Consider the following 22,180-nt stretch of genomic DNA (forward strand, 5'->3'; position numbering starts at 1 on the left):
ATACAATGGCCTGGCAAGAAGAACAGTGACTGGACAACAAATAAAAACCTGATAAGGCATAGAAATGCACTCTACTGTCTCTTCGCGTGTGGTTTTTAAGCCATGTCATATCAGAATGGGAATATTCTGCTCAGTTATTCAAGAAACCAAGATTTTGAGAGGCAAATTGTAAACAATGCGACCTTAGTTGGAAATGTAGAATATCTAAAAACAAAGAGATGCAGGAAAATCTGCCTCCTATTACTAAAAAAGTCTGTGACCTTTTTTGAGAAGTAGTAGGATTTTTGTTTCAACCCCTTCATTTCTTTCATCTCTCAAGTTCATAACGAGTGAGACAGGTTCAGCAGGATTCATTTTGAGTGACCATGTAACACAGATTTACAATTCATATCTCACCAACCGAACAGAAACAGAGACATTTTCATAAATTTAAAATAAAAAAGGCTGCAAAAGCGAAACAACCATCCAGACGTCAAAAATGGAGGTGCTGGTAGGGCATTGCTTGAGAGAAACACAGGTAGTTGGCATCCAAGAGGCAGAGAGCTATCTTATGGCACAGAGGCTCAGGTATGGGGGGGTTGGGGGGTTTCTTATTTACAAAATAGATGTTTGGCAAATTTTGATTTTCACATTGATGCCTCCAAGTCATTTCGATATCCTTAATGACTCAGTGTCATCAACTAATAATTCACAGCTTATAAAATAAGAAAAAGAAAAATCATATTTTTTGATTTGTTTCAGACCTAGGAGGAAGCTGCAGAGAACGGTTTTGCTCTCAGATGAGTCAGCTGAATCCACATTAAGTCTGTTCATGCAAATGGACGAGTCGGTGTGAGCAACACTATGAGAACATTTGGCAAATCCATCTGCTATGCACAGTCTTTGCTGGTGGCAGTTGACCAACTGAAGGTCAACCACATACGGTACGACGCTGCTCCTCTTGAATGTTTCTCCAAAAAATAATTTGCATCATCAGTGTCACCATGGCCTTTTAATGTATCCTCACAGATATAAATCCATTACAGGAGGATCCATCACCTCCTGTTGTAGGTTTCAATCAAAGATCAAAGGTCACTTCCTGGTTGAAAGGTTATTTGATTGGACGATAAAAGCCAAAGTCTGGTTGTCATGCTGAGGAGTACAGTACAGTATGTGTCCTCTGGAGGAAAGCAGATCCTAGGATAGCCAGCTTATTACAGAACTGCCAAAATATCCTTTAAAGGTTGAAAAAACAGAACACGTTTGTGTCTTCCAGCTGTGAGAGATGCTGCTGGTCACAGTCACTCGTCTTTTTCTCTCTTTCTCATGAGCTTCTGTCTTGGCCTTGAGAGCTTCCATCCCCTAAAAGACAAACAGCAGTAACTTACAAAGCACGAGGCTGTGTCGGTGCAGTTATGAATCTGACCACTGGGTGGCGACATTTTGCCTTCCTTATCTCTCATTGGCTGACGCAGAGGGGCAGAATGGCTGAAACACTGAACTAAACCCAGGCTCTTTTCCAGTTGGCAGCAAACCACTCATTCACAAGGAGACAAATGAGACAACTGAAAATATGAAACGGATAAAGGAACACAGACAGGGGTTATGAAACAATGAGGGAGGAGGAGCAGTTGGTCATCGGGGATGAAAAGATCAGGGGCAAAAAGACATGAAATGCCACTACATGAAGATAGTTGGTCATATCAGAGAAGAGGGAACCATGAAATACCCACTCAGTGTTTGTTGTTCTCTAGCTATCTTCCTGTGGACAGGTCTGATCCTGCATAGGATCAGCAGCTCCACTGGGCACTGGGGAGTCCGACCTTGCAACAACAGGGTCCTGAGAGAGAGAGAGACAGAGAAAAAGCTTTAAAATTTGTTTTTGAAGGTTATATATATGTTGCAATTACCTCAGCGTAAACCTTTTCCCTCCCACATTTTCCATGAAAACATCAGCCAATCATTTAGCAAAATGACATCGACTATAATTACCCTGAAACATAATTTTACCTTATTATCTATGATCTAATCTAGACACTTAAATCGTCTTTGACCTTTTATGCTTAATTGATTTGACGTTTATCTTAAAAAAGGGTAAAATCAATCCTATCATGACATTCGCCTCTGTGTATTTACATGCGATGTAGTTGAGAGTGGATCATCCATATGACAATAATCGATTATAGCATCATGCCAGTCGGTTGCTAAATCAAATCCATGAAACTTATCGACCGGGATGTGACCCAGGGAGACGGCGCTCACCGATTGTTCCTCCTTGGCGCTGCTGGGGTTGCCCTCTGGGTCTACAGGAGAGTGATCAGTAGGGGGGTCACTGGCCTGGGATGGGGGGCAGTCAGAGGAACAGCTCTGCTGAGGTGCTGGAGTGGATGCTGCGAAGACAGATAATAAGAAACATTCAGTAAATGCATTAATCAAAATATTCATGAAATACAGTATGAGGACATACAGTAGGACTTCAAATTTGATGTGTACAATATTCCAAAATGTGAAATGTTTACTGTTTAATGCTAATCTGTCCTGTGAACATATTTTAGCATCGGGCCAGTAACATGCATAATGTATACTGACAAGTAGTAGATTTAAATCTAGATCATGACCTTTATTGCACGTCATCCCTTCTACTTTTTTTCTATTATACCTGACATTCTGCATTCGTATACTATCAAATAAAACGCAACTCTGTTTGTCTTAGCAAATGTTGGTGGAGTTTTTGGTCAAACACAGTTTTCTTTTTTTCTCAGACACGATGCTGCAGGAATAACATTAGTTTTGCAGGTATTTGGTCATGGACCAAAGCACTGAACAAATGAAACATTTAACCTGATGCTGACACTTGATGAAAAATCAAAAAAAGTCATTATTTTTCATCCTATGTAGAATATGAATGTGTGTACCAAATTTCTTGCCAAGCCATCAAACAGTGGTTGAGATATTTCACTCAAAACCACAAATGTCAACCTGCTGGTGGCACTAGAGGATAAGTCAGAGGATAACCAAAGTCATTAGGATACATCCTCTGGAGACCATTTATATTTGTACCAAATATCATGTCAATCCATTGAAAAGTTCTCGTTGAGATATTTCACCAAAATTATCACACTCATATTGGTGCTGGAAAGAAACTCAGATGATCACCAAAGTTAGAAGGCTTCATCCTCTGGGGACCATGAATATCTGTAAAATATTCCATGGTAATGGATCTAATAGATGTTAAGATAGTCCAGTCTGGACAACAGTGATGGACTGACTGACAAAGTGACATCGCCATCCCTAGAACCACGCTGCTGGTAAAAATGGTACAACTGAGATTTGAGACTTTTTTTTTTTTTTTTTGCTTTATGCATTCCATATAAAGTGGTACAGATGTTGGGTTAGTCATCTGTGTTCATGTAGGAGGACAATAAGTAAAAAAAACTTACGTGACTCAGTTGACGGTGAAGTGGATGTACCTGGGCTCAAGGTCATTCTGGAGAGGTCAAGGTCGCTACAGCTCCCTTCCTCTTCCTGGGTTGTAGCAGATGAAGGTGGCAGCAGCTGACTGCAAACCAGTGTTTCCATGAGACCTGGGGTCTCACACCTGCTCACCGCTGCTGACGCAATGCCAGATCCCACACCCGCTGCTCCGGCTCCTGATGTAGAGGGGCCCTCGCCCGCGTCTGAGTCCACGCAGAGGCCCTCTTTACCCAGGCTCAGCTGCCTCTGAAGCAGGGTGGGGTCAGCTGTATGCTGGGGGCTGGTGATGGCTGAGGACGGGGCTGATAGGTCGCAGGCTTGGGGGCACATGGTGGTAATGGGAACCAGGCCTTGGAGCATGGCAGCTGGGATGGCATGGCCCCCTACGCCCACGGTCTGGGCCGGCATGTAGGCTGCCATGGCTGCCCACTGCTGCTGAGTGGCTGGGAAAATGTTGGCCTGGCTCCAAATGACCGGCTGACCACCGGGGAGGACTTGAGCCACCTGGAGGGGCCCCTGCACGGGGAAGGCCAGAGTCTGACCCTGGGCAGGAAATGGCTGCTGTGCCCACTGGGCCGCCTGCACCGGGCCCATGGTCATATAACCTGGAGAGATAAAGAAGAGAAGGAAGGAAATTATTAATGGATGTTTAAAAAAGGAAAAAGGAAAAGGAGGTTATGAGTACAAGATACATTATGCTGCCTGTGATTACAAGTTCAACACATCAATTTTCAAAATTACAACATGTTCCTCTATCAGTACTGCTTGCAATCTTCGTCTAACAATGAAAGCTAGTTAATGCTTAATTAATGCTTAATAGCAAAACAGTGCATTTAAGGGCGGAATTTTAAAGCTTTCTATTATTAGACTCTTAACAGTGTCAAAGAGGCCTGTGACCCATTTTGGGCCCTGGTTCTTAAATTAAAAGACCACACTGGTGGTACTGAATGATGTAGGTACAAATCGCATACAATTTTCATTATTGCTGAATTATTTTCCTGCCTTCCAAAGAACCAGAGGCCTTCATTGATTTTCACTTCCAAACTTGCTTCACATATCAAAGAGGGACAAACTATATGAAGAAAAAGCAACCGCACAGTTAAACTTTTTTTTTCCAATTTATGTTAATATTGCATGGTAATGCAGTTGCAAGCAGGAACTGTTTTCAAAAGGCATCCTTCTTGGAGTTTCCCAGGAAAACAAAAGAGATTTAAGGGTCAGCTGCTTCAAAGCACTGACTTCATACGTTTTATTATCACAGACAGGCACACTGGCAAAAGGATGATGAGAGTTTGCCTGTTTATCGTAAGAAAAAAGTCACTGTTTGGTTAGGTTGCTGTTATGAAATCATGCTAGTACGTTGCATAAACCACACCTGCTTAAAGATGAAGATGATGGCACCACTGACTGTATGTCTCAAGGAAATTTCATGTCTCTGCAAGTTGATTTTCATTTTGTAGTGAAATGAATATCAAACAATAGAAGGGTAGGAAATCAATCTACTTAGAATATACTCTTTAAAATGACAGACAGTCATCTTAAACATTGCAAATTGGAATAAATTGATGTTTGGTAAAAGGGAGAACAACAATGTCAAAGGTTTCTATTAAAATATGCGAAACCACTGCGATGGGCCATAAGAAAAATCTCCGTGGCTTACAGCATAATCATAATGCTGCTTGATGTGTGGTCCTTATAAAAACACAAATCAACATCCTGCTTAATCCTGGTAAGGTTTTCCACAAACTAAAAATCTAAATGAATACCTCCCTACCAGCGTTTTTTCACTTTTATATATTGCGTATTGGAAAAGATACAGCGCTTCAGTCTGGGTAGCTACCTGATGGCACGGAGGTGGGGCTAAACGGGGCGTACATCTCAGCAGGAGTGTGTTGCTGCTGGCGGCTGCTCCTGCTTGGGTCCAGTGTGTTGGCAGGTGATGGAGGCATCTGGGAGGCAAAGCACACACGCACACGCACACACACACACACACACAGACACACAAACACAGACATGCACAGATGTCACCACTATCAAAGTCACCTAAAAGTCACTGTGTTGCACATTTATCTTTAATCTGCAGTAATGTTTGACATTTGGGTAATTTAGATCTCTACAACTGTTCTAATGAAATTACTGAATTACATATAAAATATGATTGTAACATCTCCAACTCGTGTCAACCCCACAAACTTAAAAGAAGGTTTGATTTGTGCGGTAGTACTCACCGAGGGAGGAGTGGACATGTCACCGAAAAGATCAAAGTGGTTGATATTCTGTGAGTCAAACCAAGGGATGAGAGAGAGAGAGAGACAAAGTCCAGTGATACATCACAACAATGAGATTTGCACAGTCATGCAACCTTGAATTCATCTCCAAATAGGGTATGGTGGTTGCATGGGTGGGTAGGTGTGGGGAGTGAAATCTTTTCACAAAGGCAGTCTGTGCTGTGGATGGCAAAAAACAACTATCCCCTTGTTTCATTATCAGAAAATGGATCTAAAATGAGTCTTTCATGGCTCGCTATAATTGAGTGGGTAAAAGGCTATTCAGTTCTATAAAACAGGCTCTGATTAGATATTCTTATGTCTGCCAATCAAGAGGGGCCCCCATGAGAGCCTGGGCTGCTTTATCATGCTGATTCTTCTCTGTGAGCAGATATATGCACAGAGGAGTGTGTTTATTTCATCTAATGAATGAAAGAAGAAGCTCCTGGAACCACCCAACCGAGACAATGAGGCCACCTCACCCTATAGGCAGACGTGACCCCTGCTCTAGTCCCCTCCGAGATCCATTCGCGCTACTTAAAGGAGAGAGGACGCAGCTATGAAATAGACTATGGGATGGCTAGGTTGCATGAAATGTCTCTGGGGCCATGCACAAGCAGACAATGAATCACCATAAAAGCACAGAAACACACAGAACACACAGGATTTGCATGCTATAAATAAACAGATACAAACGCGACGTAACTCACAAATGAAAGAAAAAGGGAAGAATCACAGCAATCAGTGTCGCACATAAACAGGGTGTTTATGTCTTCCTTGAATAAGCTGGGACATAACGGATCGTACAGTTTGCACAGCACTTTGGAACCACTGAGGGGCAAAGAATGAGTCAGAATTTGGAAAAAGGTGAACATTGTACACAGAGGTCTCTCCCTGCAGGCACTGACACACATCAGGGGGGTTCGAGGCTCTCAAAAAGCTCCAACTGAATGAACAGACAAGCAGTAACACTTGGAGATATGGAAGCGCTGCTACTTATACCGGCATGGGCTGCTCGGGCGAGATAGTGAGGGGGCCAGGACAGTTTATCTGTTTGATATGCTGAGCAACAAGCACACAAAGAGCGAAGAGTAGAGAAACACTTTGTCCAGGGCTGTTTTCAAAAGTTGTGTGGAAATTCTCTCAGGGTGAATGTTTGGCGAAATAGGCTTGAATAAATGCTTTTTATAAGCGATTTGAGAGATGTAATAGCGTGGTCACGGCATGGTGGTGAAGAACTCATAAATCCTACCAGGATGAGATGAAACATATTTGCAGTTTGATGACAGGCGGGAAATCAAAAAATGCTTTTTGTGCTATTTTCTGATCAAACCAATTCACAGGAGAAAAAAGATATTGCTATTCATTAAGGTACAGCTTTAATGAGTGTTTGGTGGCCTTGATTGTATGTAGCCATGACTTCACTTCATGCAGCTCAACCCAACACCCACCCCACCTACAAACCTCTCGTCCTCATCCTCTGAGGAAGATAGAACAGCCACCCCTTCATTTATCTAGTTGTATCAGTCAAATGGGACCAGCAAACATATACTCCAAACTGAGTTTGTCTCGACCATCTGGTTACGACATGCATCAGATTCTGGATTTCGGATACGAAGCTTGCCTCTCTAATGTTCTGTGAAATTGCTGACATGTCTGATTTTGGTCGCCCAATCAGTTAGTCTTATCTCTCCAAGCAGGCTCGGCATGACCAATGCAGCTTTGTTTCATCATCATCACACAAAACGGATGCAGACATAGACCTCTGTCTGACTCGTCCTTGGCTTGGGAAATCTGTTTTAGAGCCGGTTGGCTGTAATATGTAGCTATTAAATACACTGGAGCACAATATCACGAATGGACACTGTCAAAGGTGGCTTAAGGCACTTGCTTCCAGAGGATCTTAAAGAGAGGTTTGCAAGTATAAGAGTAAAGAAACAAATAATAGAAAACAAAAAACACCTACAGTCATGAAATGGCGTTTTGGGACATCATAGATCCCTTCCTTCTGCTGACTGGTTGGGACCTGCATTGGATTGGAGGTCGATTCAAATGTAAGTAACAGAGCAACACCTTTTTTCTGTTTGTTTGTTTGTTTGTTTGTTTGTTTGTTTGTTCCTGTTTTTTGTTGCTTTACAAACTGGGTACTCCAAAACAGGAACTTACAAGAAAGGAAACATGTCTATTCAAATAGAAAAAGCGTACTATATCAATTTTGATTTAGTCCATTTCTTTAGATGTAATTTTATCCTCTAGACCAATGGGATTATGCAAATTCTACAGTTGTGCTTTTGAATCAATTCTGCTTAAATCAATATTGATTGCATACAATGGTGGTTCTGTGAGAATTAAGAAAGCCTATTGTTATTCTGCAACAGTATGTATGTCTCAACTGGTTCATCTGACAATAGGAAGATGCCTCGGCTCTGGCCTTCTTTGTATATTTATTTCACATTTATCCAAACTATCTTTTGCTCTTAAACTCGCTGCCTGTCTCTCCTTCCGCTCACTTGACTGGTTAACTTTCAGTTACGTTTTCCCCAAGTCTATTGATCTTGTTTCATTCTGAGATCAAATGGCATGGCAAGCGATTAATCTCTCTCTCTGAATCTTTCATCTTCAGAGGAATGCAAGATACAGAGAGGCAAAAAGAGCAGGAGGAGGAGGAGAGGGAGAGAAAGGGAGGGGGGGGTGGGGGGTAAGATTAAATCATACGACAGGTCCCTGGAGTGCTAGCTGGTCCTTCAAATGGTCTAAAATCAAAAGGTTAAAGTGTTGGATATATAAAAGGAGCCCAGCATACAGGCTTTGGGTAAACCTCCCAGACTAAACAACTGACCTTGACTCTGCTATAGCTGTTTCAGATGCTTTATGAGGCAACATACATTTTAAAAACAAATATGCTGCCTTTTATTTTGAACATCTTTAAACTTATAGACCTTGATATTTTCATGAAATCAAATCCCATTTTTGATACTTATTATTGTTAGCGATTGTTTAGCAATAACCATTCGATGCATTTACATTCACTATTTACCTCTTTATATAGTAGATTTGTATTGTTATGGCAGAGTCCGCCATTCCTGATTGGTTATAATCCAATGATGTTTATAATTTTATTTTATTAGTATCAGCCTCTTTGTTTAGTGTTCACTCTCCTAACTCCACACCAGAGCTGTATTAAGTCACTGCTAATGCAAACCGAAAATACAGCTGCTACGGCTGCACATCAAAAGTATTCCACTGGAAAAAAAAATGGAGTGGCTTTTACTGTAAAGATGCTACAGGAAACAGCCACATCAGAACAGAAACCTTAGTTTGATCTACTTCTCAGTCCTCAAACAACAATCTGCACTCTGTAACTTCTTTTAAAAGGGTGCTATAAAGTTGTTAGTAAGATTACTATTATCATCTATAACAGGGCATCAAGAGGGAGGAAAAAAAAGGGGGCAATGCTTGTCTTTGTACCTGATAAACGCTCTCCTCTGACTGGGGGCCACGGAGGGGTTCGTGTCCAGCCTCAAACACTATGTACTACAGAACAGAAGTAGTGGGCAAGGCGTAGAGGTGCAGAGAATAATGAGATGAGAAGACAGAGAGAGAGTGAGAGAGTTTGGCATATAAAACAGAGAGGTACAACAAGGGAGTGATACGTGATGAGAATAAATGAAAGCACAGGGGAGTGAGGGTGTCGTCAAGTGAAGAGTGAAATGAGATCAGGAATATAAAGAGCGTAAAAAAATGGGGCATGGCAAAGAAGAATCGGGTGATGAAGAGAGAAAGAAAAAGAGTGAGGTGGGAAGAGGAAAGAGCACAAGTATAATAGGTCAGGCAGTAGTTCAAGATAATGTGGAGGTCTTAGCTAGAGGTCTCCCTTCAACATCATCAATATGATGCTCCACCTCTTTTGAGGTGAAAATAGACCCGGAGGTCAGAATATCGGCTTGAGATCCATGACTTAAGTCTCATAAGTCCTCAAATCTGTCAGCCTCTCCTCTTAGGTTGATATAAATAAATGCAATTATGGATCTCAAATTAAAGGAATAGCTTGGCATTTTGGGACATTTGATCAGTCACTATCTCGCTGAGTGTAAGATGAGAGGAGTGACACCTTTCTCATATCTGTATGGTAGCTGGAGCAAGCAGCTGGTTAGCTTAGCTTAGCATAGAGACGGGATAGTTAGCCCGGCTCTGTCAAATTGTGACAAAATTCATCTAGTAGCTCATTTATTAACACATTATATCTTATTTGCTTTATCTGTACAAAAATGTAAGAGTAAAAATGACAATTTGCTATTTGAGGGGGGTAATGTGCTAGACTATTTCATGGCAGCAAACAGCGGAGACTCCAGAAAGTCACTGGTCCTGGCCGAAAGTAGTCCGACACATAATCCCCGATAAAACAACAAATTGTCACTTTTACCCTTCGGTTTTTGTACGGATGAAACAAGTGATATTAAACGTGTCTATAAGTTTAACATACAGACATAAGAGTGGTATCGATCCTCTCATCTAACTTCTTGGAAAGAAAGCGATAATAAGTGCATTTCCCAAAACGTCAAATTATTCTTTTGAAGACTCTGGCCAAAGTCTGGAGTTTTGTCAACCAACATCAACATAAATTGAAAACTGCAAATGGAATGACTTAATGCAAAACACACTTCAAGAGCAAAGAACAGACGTGATCTGGGAGTTGGTTGGACGTACTACTGAACATAGCATTCAGAGTAAGAGTTAGTGTTGTCTGTATTCAGTGTGAGCAAACACAGAGAAAAAAAAAAATCATGTTCAGCCAAATAAACGCACAGGGCAAAAAGAGGGGGGTAACAACCAGTCCGGGGGTGGGGGCATATCTTTGGAGGAAATCAGAACATTGACACAGATCAACTTAAAAAATATGGTTTTACAACACTGCACTGGCAAATGGGAGTTGAATGGTTGAACAAAACTGTCCACTCGGATGGTCTACTGTGTATTACTGGAATGGTGGAATATCATGAATCATTAATTCAAGCAGATCAGTGACTGGAGAAGATATTTAAATTAAGGATTAAGACTTTTTTTTATTCCAAGCTTTAAGAGTGAAAACAACACCAGTGAAGCTAGAAAAGCATCAAAGTCAGCAGTGTTTTAGTTCCTAGTCTGTGTGCCTACGGACCTACCTGGTAAACTGGATCGTCCACTTCATCCTCCAGGATGGTCTGTGTGGGTTTGGGACAGAAGGCAGATGACACATTTTGTTTTACATCAGTAATGTTGAGAATTCACAGTCTCATTAGAAAACAAATGGATGTAGAACAGACACGAGCAAATTACATTAATCTTAGTCTGTCTTTTCCTGCAACCAAGCATAATTATAGACTGACAGTGTCTTGAGCTTTAATGAAACAGCGATGTGCTGCATTACAAACATACCAACACAAATATATCTGACTCTTGTGTGAAAAAAAAGCTCCCAAGCCTGTTGCACTTCCACTATATTTAGATATTCAACACAGAAATCAATGGTGCAGACAAACACAGTCTGCGAAGCACTTCAGAGGAAGCTTGAAAGTGTTAAGATTTCTGTTGTGTGAACGCATTGCTGGCTGAGTTGTAATGTGTGATCTCGCCTCCAAATGGGAAATGAAACTGAGAAAAAAATAAAAAAAATGGGCTCAGTGTCCTACCTGGTAAACCGCCTGCTCACACTGTTTGTCCTTCTGAGCCTTCTTCTCCATCTCCTCTCGCTGTTTAATGTCGTAGATGAGCGTGAAGAGGTCACGCAGGTCAATGATGAGAGGCTCTGCCTGGATGGGAGAAGTGGAGAGAGTAGGGAGAGGAAGAAGAGGATGTGGAAAATTAAGGAATGGGATTAAGAAGAGGGAAGAAGGGAAAGAGGGAGAAATTGAGGAAGAAAAAAAAAGAGAAGCAGGGAAAGTCGGGGAGGAATATAGCAAGCAGATCCAGCAGAGCAAGGAGCAATGAACAGCAGTGTTAGGGAAGATGAATGTATGTAGGAAAACAAGTAGAAACAGAGATGGAAGTTGGAAAAATGCGAGAGAAGAAGAAAAGTTCAGGGAAGATTCTTAACATTTTTGGAAAATGAGTTTAAACCTTTCAGGAATAACCTTTTAAAAACAAATAATTAACCGTTAAACAGAATTCTGAGACGAGAGGGAGAGGGAAAAAAAATTTCCTCTGTGAATAGTGTATTTGTTTTATGTATTAGCACATATTTATTACAGTTTTTTTTTATTTTGAACCATTCAGTTGAGTTCCTGGAATTGGATTTTTTATATCATATGCCACCCGTGGACGAGGGCATATTTTTTCCTCTTTCAATTATATCTTCTCCCCTCCAAGAGCACCAGTGGTTGTGAGCGATACCAGAGGTATTCCTGTTTGAACTCTTTTTCTTTACACTTAATGAATATGTTTGTTATGGGGAGTGACCTTCCTGCATTTTATGTATTTAATTTATGTGTTTTTATTACCTCCGCCAAGGAAGCTATGTTTTCACCCAAGTCTGTTTGTTGGTTTGTTTGTTTATTTGTCTGCAGGATTATGCAAAAAGCACTGAACTGATATGCACCAAACTTGGAGGGATTGGGTATGGGCCAGGGAAGAACCCATTACATTTTGGTGCAGATCAGGTTAAAGGGGCAGATCCAGGAATTTTTTATCACTTTCCTTAACACTGCGAGATAGAGTGTTTTTCACCTTGGCGGAGGTATGTGCTCTACTGAGTGAGAATTTATTTTTATTTATATTTATTTATGTATTTTAAGCTAATTTATTCAGTCAACTCACATGGAATAGATTATGTGACTGCAAAGTATGTAAAGCGTGGATGTTTGGTGTCTGGCTCTGACCTTGTCACTCCCCAAAAAGAAACATCAAGCTCAGCACAGCAGGGAGTGAGGAGTGATTATAATAGTCCTATCTATTTGGTCAACTAGTGTCCTGTTGTAAATACACCTGACTCAAAAACTAGCAAAATACTTTAGTAGAAACTAGCACTGGTCGTGACAAGTAGCTGCATGTTAATATTGGCATTAGTTAGTGTCTTAGATCAACACAGAAATAAATCCACAGATGATTAATTTTTGCATGTAACTGAGTTTACCTACAACATACAGTATACTATACATTCACACCACAGCAATCTTTTTGAGTTTTTTCTTCACCTCCTAGACTGTTTACACCACCATTTGCGCATTCCACACTTTTCCACTGGAGTTCCTCAGCTAAGTTTGAAGATCTGCAGACTTGACACTTGAGACTAGAACTTGAGTCACTCTTCAGAAAATGAGGATTTGACTGCCTCGAGACTCGACGTGAGACTTGAAAGCCAAAAACACTGAACTCTCAAATTTTAACCAAAAGACGTTTTTCTGACAGTGCCAGGCAGGCCTTGCATAGCCACACAGCTTGAATTTTTAATTGCTAGACGTATGCACTAAAAAGGCTTGGTCTCAGCTATGTAAAAATACAGCTTTAAAAGGAAAATGTTAAAATCTCATGCCATTTAACACACAGCATTTAGAGATTCAAAAAGGCTTGCATCTTAAGATGCAATCTGCTTAGGGAGTCTTGTGACTTGATCTGATACTGCCCTCAAGGACTTGAGACTTGGACTTGCCGCCAAAGACTTAAAGTCAGCCCTAGCAGGTCGGAAAAGTACTCACCGACTGCGCAGTTTTGATGGCCACAAACCTGTGGTGGCCCTCCTTCCCGCAGACATAGCCAAAGGCTCGGTGGTCCCTGGTGTCCTTGGCAATGTAGCTGATCTCGTGGACTGAGTGGTGATGCAGGAGCACCTAAATGACATAAAGGTAAAGTGTTAGCACAGGAGAGACCGTGTGGTGAAATACAGTAGTCACACGTCTACTGTATGTCTTTTTATTCTTAATAAAAAAAACGTCTGGTTTCTTTTGAAAATCTGCCTTTTGATATAATGTTTTACAATACGCGCTGTGGACTGTGTTGTTAGAAAAAGTAGGTCAAACCTACTTTAAACATCTTCGCATATTGTTAAGCCCAACGTAACTATCCAGCACACAGTGAGCTTAAAAGTCTCTGGCAGAGGGAGGAAAGCTTCAAGGGTGTTCAAATCTCTGTTACACAGTATGTTATAGATAATATGGTAACTGTAGAATTGGTTCTCTGTCATCAAGAATAAGAATCCAATAGCATGATGTTTGTTATGTTTGATTGGGTGGCTTTTGGTCTTTATTTACGTATATCCAGCATATGATATGATTTGAGCAGGATTTGAGATAATGTGATTGTTTGAGATCGAGAATCACCATATTAGTAAGCAAGAGACAAACTCATTTTCAAAATCTATTGTATGATGTGTTCACAACATTGGTGACCATGGGGCAGCTCTGAAACGCTGTGCAAAAACAGGAACCAAAAAGGTCACAGAACATAACCACACACCCATATATATACACTCGGGGTAATTCAGCTCTCATTCAGGCATAACTACCTGCTGCTCCTCTATTAGCAGAGATAAGCTTAGGCACTGGGGAGGAGCTTTTATTTGAATATTAGCCGTTACTCAGTCACTAGTATCACTTCAGATTAATGTAAAATACAAAACTAATATGACTAGTCTACTTGATTCAGCAGAGAATCATGTCAGCTTTACACAAAGTATTTCCATCTAAATGCTTGCTGACTCTGCCTGCGCTGGAGTGATCCCCATTTCTACCATAATCACTCAGGAGGGATATTAAGCGTGGAGTGTTATGTACCGCCAGTAATCAGTAAATAAAATGAAGAGCATTAGGGGGCATGATTTCCAAAACAACAAATGAGCTTGTCAAAAGCTGGTGAGCTGGTTGGTGGTGGCGGGAGGCTTAATGTTCTTTTTCATTACAGGCAAAAGACATGCCACTAACCCCGTCAGTCATATTGGAAAGAGATATTATCAAAGATTGGTGTTTTTTGGGAAGAAATGGACAGTGGTGAGGTGGGGTGTTGGCAGACATGGGACAAACACTGTTACATAATTATCAGTTCTGCACTAATGACAGCTGAGGTGGAGCTGCAGTGTAATTAGCATTAGCGGCAATGATCATTAAGGGGTGGAACTGAGCGCTAATTATTGGTTAGCGTTGATGAGCAGAGTGGGCCTATCTAGCCAACACTACGCCCCAGGACGGGGGAGAGCCGAGCCCCTCGATCATCCTGTAATGGAACAGCAGGCCTCTGAGTCCGCCAGGGGGATGGAAGCCAGGATGGCGGCGGAAACAGCCCGTCTCATAACATCACCATAAAATTGCTCAATGCGCTATCATTAGCAGGCAGACAGGGCCTGAGTGATGTTAAGTAGGTCCTGCAGCATACCCCTCATCTTACTAGGCTATATGTTACACCAGTTTACTCAGGGTCAAATATCAAATAAAAGCCCTGCAATTTAACGCTGTCGAAGTTCAATTTTTACGAGCTAAAGGGAAAACTGTCTTGTGGAAAGAATTTTATTGCTTATTTTTTCATTGATATTTTGGAAAAGAATATTTTGCAAATGCATCAATAAAAGTGACACATTTTATTTCAGCATAACCTTCTGATTCACATTACCTTTGTGGAGGTATTGCCGCTGTACTAATATGTCATCCGTGCCAGCTAGGATTACAAGATGGCGGCCCTGGCAGCCGTTGTGAGCTGAACCGTGCAAGTGTCTGCCCTCTGGATGTCCTAAACCGTAGGTTCAAAGAATAGCAGCTGGCAGAGGCTTCACTGTGCAGCTCTACTGTGGCGGGCCCACTCTCTGACATGCTACTCACCCCTGATCTTTCACAGTAAATCTTGATCCCGCCGAAAGAGACCGTCAAGAAGACTCTCTGCTTGTGCTCCCCTTTGGATCGTGCCGAAGAGGCCATTCCCTGCGGGAGATTAAAGGAAATGACATGAGGAGATGAGAGGATATGAGCTCAGCATGAAAGACTGTGAGTGTTTCTCCCGACTCAGGTGAGTGTGACAGTGGGAAATGGAGGGGCAGAGATTTTGAGGGAAATCAGGAAGGAAGAATGGGGAGTAGGGTGACAGGAGTTACATAAGGTGTGACAGGACAGAATGTTCTTTCATGTGCCTTTTCTTGAAGCTTCACTCTCAAAGGAATTCACACGTCACCTTATGCTGCCAGTCTTATTATTATTTACCTAGCACCTTTCTTCTCTCCCTTTTCTTGAAGTTGATCTACTGCACTTCAGCGTGACATACAAAGTGCTAGCTAACAACAATAAGCTGAGATTTGCTGACAGAATGGATCGCGCTGTTGACCGACCAGCTCACTTCATCAAGTAGTGCTGACTGAACAACCAATCCAGGCTTTGAAGTATATTTTTCCCATGGTTCTCAGCAGTTCCTTTTTTCTTATACCCTCAACTCTAATAAAGAAAACAATTAACATTTCCACCATGTTCCATTTGACATGACCTGTATTTGACACGTCTTTCATAGAACAAAGCCTGAGAGAGAAGAGAGGAGAAGGAAAAAAAAGAGGAGATAAGAGGAGAAGAAAGACCTGCCTTCTGTGCTGAATACTGTATGTCTGACAAACCTGCAGGCCCAGTTACACTGACGAGTTGTTGACCTCCTCTGTACATCAGCTACCCTCCACCTCAGACTTTTTCTTTTAAAGTCAAGCTAATATTTAAAACCATTGCCATTACAAGTTGTTTCTGCAGGGAGATGGTGAAGAAAAAATATCCATCCATTTTTATATACATAAATGTAGAATATGTACATATGAGAAAAGGATGAACTGAAGGGATAAAAGGAGTATAAAGAGGGGAAGAGTAAAGTGAGGATAAAGAGCAGTACAAGCAACAGGGATAAGAAAGAGATGAAGTAAGTGAGAAAGAGGCGGGCGGCTAGGAGAGTCGATGGATGTTGTCAATCAGCCATTGGCTTCTCCATTTGCTGGATTAGTACTCAAGGCAGCTCAATAGAGACCCCGTCCCCTCCTCTATCCCTTGTCCAGATAATAGAAGGTCTGTATCGACTGCTCCATTGACTGTAACTGGCTGGTGGCTGGTGACTACTGCAGTCATGTGGAGGGCACTGCTGAAATGTCAGATCAAGGCAGTGAAAAAGTTGTTTTATTGGACATTTCACTTTGAATGGATATGGGTGATGTGAGGCTTTGCCTTCTGGCTATACTGCTCTTCTCATATGACTTCCCACACATTTAAGCTCCAGGAAAATCAGTCAGGAGATACTTAAAAAGCCATGAATATACGTCCTCTTTTGGAGGAGGATTTATCCCGTAGCCACCTACTGTAAAGATGCTTATGTGCTGCTTTTTTCCCCAATAGAGAGAGTATTTCTGGCCTTTAACTTTGGTACCAGTAATAACATTCAAGAGGATAAAGAATAAACTTTTGAAAAGAGGATGTATATTATTTCTGAGTAATATGTCATTTATATTGATAACTGACCATTTGCTAAACCCCTCCCCTGAAAAGCAATTGTCCAGTTAAAGCTTTGCAACTGTAACTAGCCATAGCAAGCCTTTTAAACTTTCTCTATATCCTGAAGCAATGTGCATTGGGTTCTAAGAAGTTCGGTACTTGGTAATCTGTTTTTTTTTAAAACTAAAACTAATAATACAAAGCAAAAGTGAAAGGAATGGATTAAACACTGTGTTTGTCTTCTCTAACCTTAGCTGCAAACATTAGCATGTCTAGCTAACTAGCTTAATACCCATATCAGTAACCTAAACCACCTTTATTTCCAAGACCAGGGGCATTTCATACTACATTATTTTTTGGGGTAACAGGTTATGCAAAAAAAAAAGGTTGCATTCATGTTAGTGGCTCTGTTTTACTCAGTTGGATTTAGGGAAGTTTACTCTCCAGCAACCTCAGCCAAACTCGTTATCTGAGATAGTGTTACTTTCACAATACACATTAGTTCTCATTCCAAAAACCCATGCTTTGTTATCCCATGCTTTGTTAAACATGAAACATACTGTTTGAATATAAAAAAAAAATAGTATAAATCTAACTTCTTGCTTATCCCATATGTAAACTAAGCAGCTAAACAGCGTTATATGATTTTACATTTTCTCTAATACTAGGTCAAGCTAGTTGCGTTTTCATTTCCACGTCATCTACAAGGATCCTCAACCATTGAGGATGCTTTTACCTGGGACATGTAGCTTTAACCTCACTATGTTGGCCCAATATCATAGCCATGAAGTGTATATTTAAGACCCCTTTTACTCGTTTTAATTCGAGTCGGCTGGAATCAGGAAGAGAGTCAAATGAAAACAGCGTTTTCAACCAACTCATGGAGCTAATGTTAGCTTAATTAGCTAGTTAGCTACAGTTGATAAAATCTGCTAGCGACAGTCGTTATTTCAGCTGACACAACTCACAGGCGCCAGTTAGAAATGAGCCTGCTTTTTTTCTGTCTCTCCCTGATATTAAGGACCCACTGTTTTTAAAATTACTAAGAATTTCAAGTGGTAAAGCTACCATGTTACCACTGTAAAGTGCAAATGTGTGAGAACAGAAAGCTTAACAGTAACAAGGGTGGCGCTGTTTAGGGAACAGTGAATTTACAGAAAATTTTAGTACACATACCCCAAAATATGTTCAAGAATCCTTAACGCTGTCATCCACAATCACTAGTAATCAGACTTTGTTTTCCCCCAGCTTTTGCACATACTGTGGGGCTGAATTTGAAACATTCTGAAAATATTATTTCTGTCACATTATCACAGTTTGCATACGTGCTAAAAGTATGGACTTTGTTGTAAAAATAGAAGACTGTGACTGATGTGATGACATACAAGAGGCAGACAAATTGGGGGGTTAGTGTTCTTGCAGTCACAGGCTGAAAAGTGAAAATTTTCTACTTATTTGATATACTACTTTAAGTATCTCAGAACAGGCAGCCAGTTTGCCTCCAAGGTCAAGAAAGCTGTTTGAATAAATGCGGAGAGCAGTACTAAAAATACTGCAGCCTATTAAAGGGAAAATAAAGTACAAAGCTACTACCATTTTCCACAAGATATAAAACCAACCTTACAGTAGCTTTCTACATGACAATGAGCTGCAGAATAATAGGGCTGGACTTCATATACAGGCCAAGACAGCTCCCATGACTCATTCAACAGACAATACAGTCATGCTCGAGCATGCCTTTTCAAAATCTGTCTGAAATGAATGAAGAGGCTCAGTGATGTCCCCGCAGACACACACAAACACACACACACACACACAAACACACACACACATACAGACTGACAAAACACACATGGAAGTCTGCACCTTCAGCTTCATCATGGAGTCCTGGCACAGCTTGTCCCCGCGAGCCGCTGTCACCTCATCTATCCCGATCAGCTTGGCCTTGTACCGCACGCCATCTCCACGGAAACGCTTAATAAGCCCCGCCTCACTGCGGTCCTGACCTGCGGCGGGTGAGAAAGAGAGGAAAAGAGAGGGGACAAAGATAAGGGGGAGAAAATAAAAGACAGAGTGATTACAGGAAACAAGGATGTGTGAGTTAAACTGAATCCTACAACTTCAGTATCATGCCCTGCTTGAGGTGTAGAGGCTACTGCGTGTGTGTGTGTGTGTGTGTGTGTGTGTGTGTGTGTGCGTATGTGTGTGAGCGAGAGTGTGTGTGTGCCAGTTTAAATATTTATGGAATAGGAAATTTTGAATGAATAGCAAATTAGCAGCAGCAGGCAAAGATTGAAAGAAAATTGAACTTGAAATTGAAAATGAAGTTGGATAAAGCCAGTGGAGAAAACAACATGTGAAAACAACTGGAACACTGAGACCACTTTACCAACTATTGCAGGGCATTTTGGGGCATTCACAAAAGCTAGGGTGGAAGGTTACGGGGTGGTTGAGCGGGGGTGGTTACTCCTACGCGTCACCCACGCCCACAGTTCCCATGGGTGCTATTGGTGGTTACACACCAGCTTGAATGGCTGCTATTGAGAGGAATCATTTCAGTCCAGCGCTCACCCACAATCCACCAGGCCATCTCTGGGTGATGGATGTTGGGTGGTGGTAGGAAGGTGGTGTGAGATCGGGGGGCGTTTGCAAGTGTGTGTCTAGATGGCCTTGGGCATCATACTGTCATCCCCTCCCTTCTCCCACCCATCCCTGTTGCTGATTATTCTGTCTGTCAGTCTCTGCAGCTGCCCTGACACCACCTTGACACTGACACCTTTCTCATTTTGTATCTGTGCTGTCTGCTGTTGTACTGTTTTGATTATATGGGTGCAAGCCTCAAGCGCTGCATCTGCAATGTATAAAACATCCCCTCATAACCTGTGCAGGGTTTGTAAGCTTCAACACTCCCACCGCATTTACAGGAAGAGATAGCAGGATTTCAAATCAAGGTCACCAGCACCTTGGAGAATTTAACAGTTTTCAGGCCCCTTGGTCGTTCAATTCTAGGTCATGAGCCCATACAGTACATCAGTTAACGGCTGGCTAAGCTATGCATGAGAAGAGGACAAGGTTTAATATCCCTAACACAGACTTAAGGCTACACTCAAAGACCATTTTACACCAAAAGGAGTTTATTCCACCCAGACACACGGTCTTGCAATCTATACGACAACTACCCAAACACAAATGGAATTTCTCTTTCAATCCCTGCAATTTCCATGGAAAGAATCAAAAAGAAAAATTGCAAATTTAGAAAAAGAGAAAATTAAGGGGCTTTGCAAATGGGGGGAAAAAAAAGTGTCTTAGTTCTAATGCAAGCGCTTGTCTTGGCTATGCACACCCTCTCACTAATTCATGAGGGCACAATTCTCTAAAGGGGGGGAGGGCTAGACGATGCTAAAGTCATTAAACTCTCTAAGCAAGTGAATGTCAAATCTGGGTCTAATTCAGACTTGTTTCCCTGCCAGAGGATAATGAGACTTATCTACAGCCACTGTGTACCTCTGAACATTAACCAGACGAAGCCTGGCATGCACACAGCAACCGTGTGGAGAAATGAACATTCAGACTTGGATGACAGACTCACTAAAAAGACTAACTGTAGACATTGCTTTGAAATGCAGTATATACACGATTGCAGCAGTGCTGTTGCTTAAACCCTGCATGACAGATGCAAGAGAGGGTGGACTCATGTGATAATTATTGCTGTACCTGATTCAAACCCATCCCTCATACAGTGACTGTAGTCTGTTCATACAGTATTATGCATTCCATCCTGATTTTACTGACTCATACGCTCTGTAATGTAATGTAAAATGCATGCTGCTCCAGTTGCATTTTAAACACGATCGGTCCAATTCAATGCCGCACTCTCAGATGAGCTTTAACCAGATGTTCTATGCCATTTGTTTCTTTACATACAGCATGCCATTTCCCCTAATAACACTTCAGGAGAGATTTAGAGGTTTATGAACAGATCCTCAAAAAAGTAGGTCTTGCATACTGAATGAGAGGCTTGACAGCGCCATAACTCGTACATTACGTGCTCTGGGTTCAGATCAAGACTAGCGAGTGTGCTGTATTTGAAAACTAAAGAGCTGCGGGGCATGCTGTTTCATGTTGTTACGAAAGGAGAAGAGAGAGGGAGAAGGTGTGTGTCTGTGAAGTGGGGTGACACATATTCCTCTGGCTTTCTGGATTTACAATTACCCAAAGTTGAACGGTCCTCACAATATTTCTTGCCCATAAGCCTGATGCTCATAATTTGTCTGACAGAGGGCTGCCTAAAGTATTGTCTACTGTTAGTCTGCATCTAAGGGTATTATACACATTGCGCTACACGCCTGCCATTTAGGAGTCCTGGTTATCTGGGGTGCATGCGCCCTGTGTAAGAATCTTTGTTACATCTCTCTCCTCCTAATGTTTCCTGTTGCCCTCATTTTCCAACGATCTAATGAACCCTTAAATATCATAAAATAGCAAATTGTTCAGAAATGGAGCTGAGAATTAACAGCCAGGATGTCAAGGGGGTTTCAATCAAACGCTACAATCCCCCACCTGACACGTAGGCTTTGCACCAGGACCATGGAGAGAACAATTACTGTTCGCCCTGCTCCATACTGTTTCAGGGCTTGTCTCTGATCACAGTTTTGCATCCTCCTCCTTGCCACACTAGAATGAGGACAGTGAAGGGACAGATGGCAACAGATGGAGAGTCAGAAGTGCCCCTCCAGAAATAAGGACTTGGCAACAAGAAACTTTTTGTTGGGGATCTGGGCATCAAGGCAGCTTAACCTTTGAACCTTTCTGAGCGTGTATCTATGTCTGCCTTTCTTTTCCATCACAGCCCTTTCAGGCCAGTAGGACACACACGCCATCCATTTAGCAATAACGGGACTGTACAATGATGCTTACTGAGCCATACTTTCACCTATATGCAGTGTGATATTAATAATTATTTTATGCATCCCTGCACAGGACATTTGACGTCCCTGAAATGAAAACGCTAGGTATGTCCTATCAGCGCGGGGGGCTGATGACTTGAAGCAG

At 41.7% G+C, this 22,180-nt stretch overlaps 1 protein-coding gene across 1 annotated transcript in view; it reads right to left on the reverse strand.

The window, feature by feature from the left end:
• Positions 1 to 1,729: 1,729 nt before the first annotated feature.
• Positions 1,730 to 22,180, reverse strand: part of dab1b (DAB adaptor protein 1b) — a 28,186-nt gene continuing 7,735 nt past the window's right edge. The window contains exons 2-13 of the mRNA XM_040143312.1: positions 18,995 to 19,134; positions 15,500 to 15,598; positions 13,391 to 13,522; positions 11,390 to 11,509; positions 10,883 to 10,921; positions 9,189 to 9,254; positions 7,687 to 7,746; positions 5,682 to 5,729; positions 5,294 to 5,402; positions 3,420 to 4,058; positions 2,242 to 2,369; positions 1,730 to 1,819 (exon numbers count right to left, since the gene is read on the reverse strand). Coding sequence (XP_039999246.1) covers positions 1,730 to 1,819; positions 2,242 to 2,369; positions 3,420 to 4,058; positions 5,294 to 5,402; positions 5,682 to 5,729; positions 7,687 to 7,746; positions 9,189 to 9,254; positions 10,883 to 10,921; positions 11,390 to 11,509; positions 13,391 to 13,522; positions 15,500 to 15,598; positions 18,995 to 19,134 — 1,670 coding nt within the window. The remainder of the gene's footprint in view (positions 1,820 to 2,241; positions 2,370 to 3,419; positions 4,059 to 5,293; positions 5,403 to 5,681; positions 5,730 to 7,686; positions 7,747 to 9,188; positions 9,255 to 10,882; positions 10,922 to 11,389; positions 11,510 to 13,390; positions 13,523 to 15,499; positions 15,599 to 18,994; positions 19,135 to 22,180) is intronic.

This window comes from Xiphias gladius, chromosome 14, assembly GCF_016859285.1.
Source record: "Xiphias gladius isolate SHS-SW01 ecotype Sanya breed wild chromosome 14, ASM1685928v1, whole genome shotgun sequence".
NCBI classification, from domain to species: Eukaryota; Metazoa; Chordata; class Actinopteri; order Istiophoriformes; family Xiphiidae; genus Xiphias; species Xiphias gladius.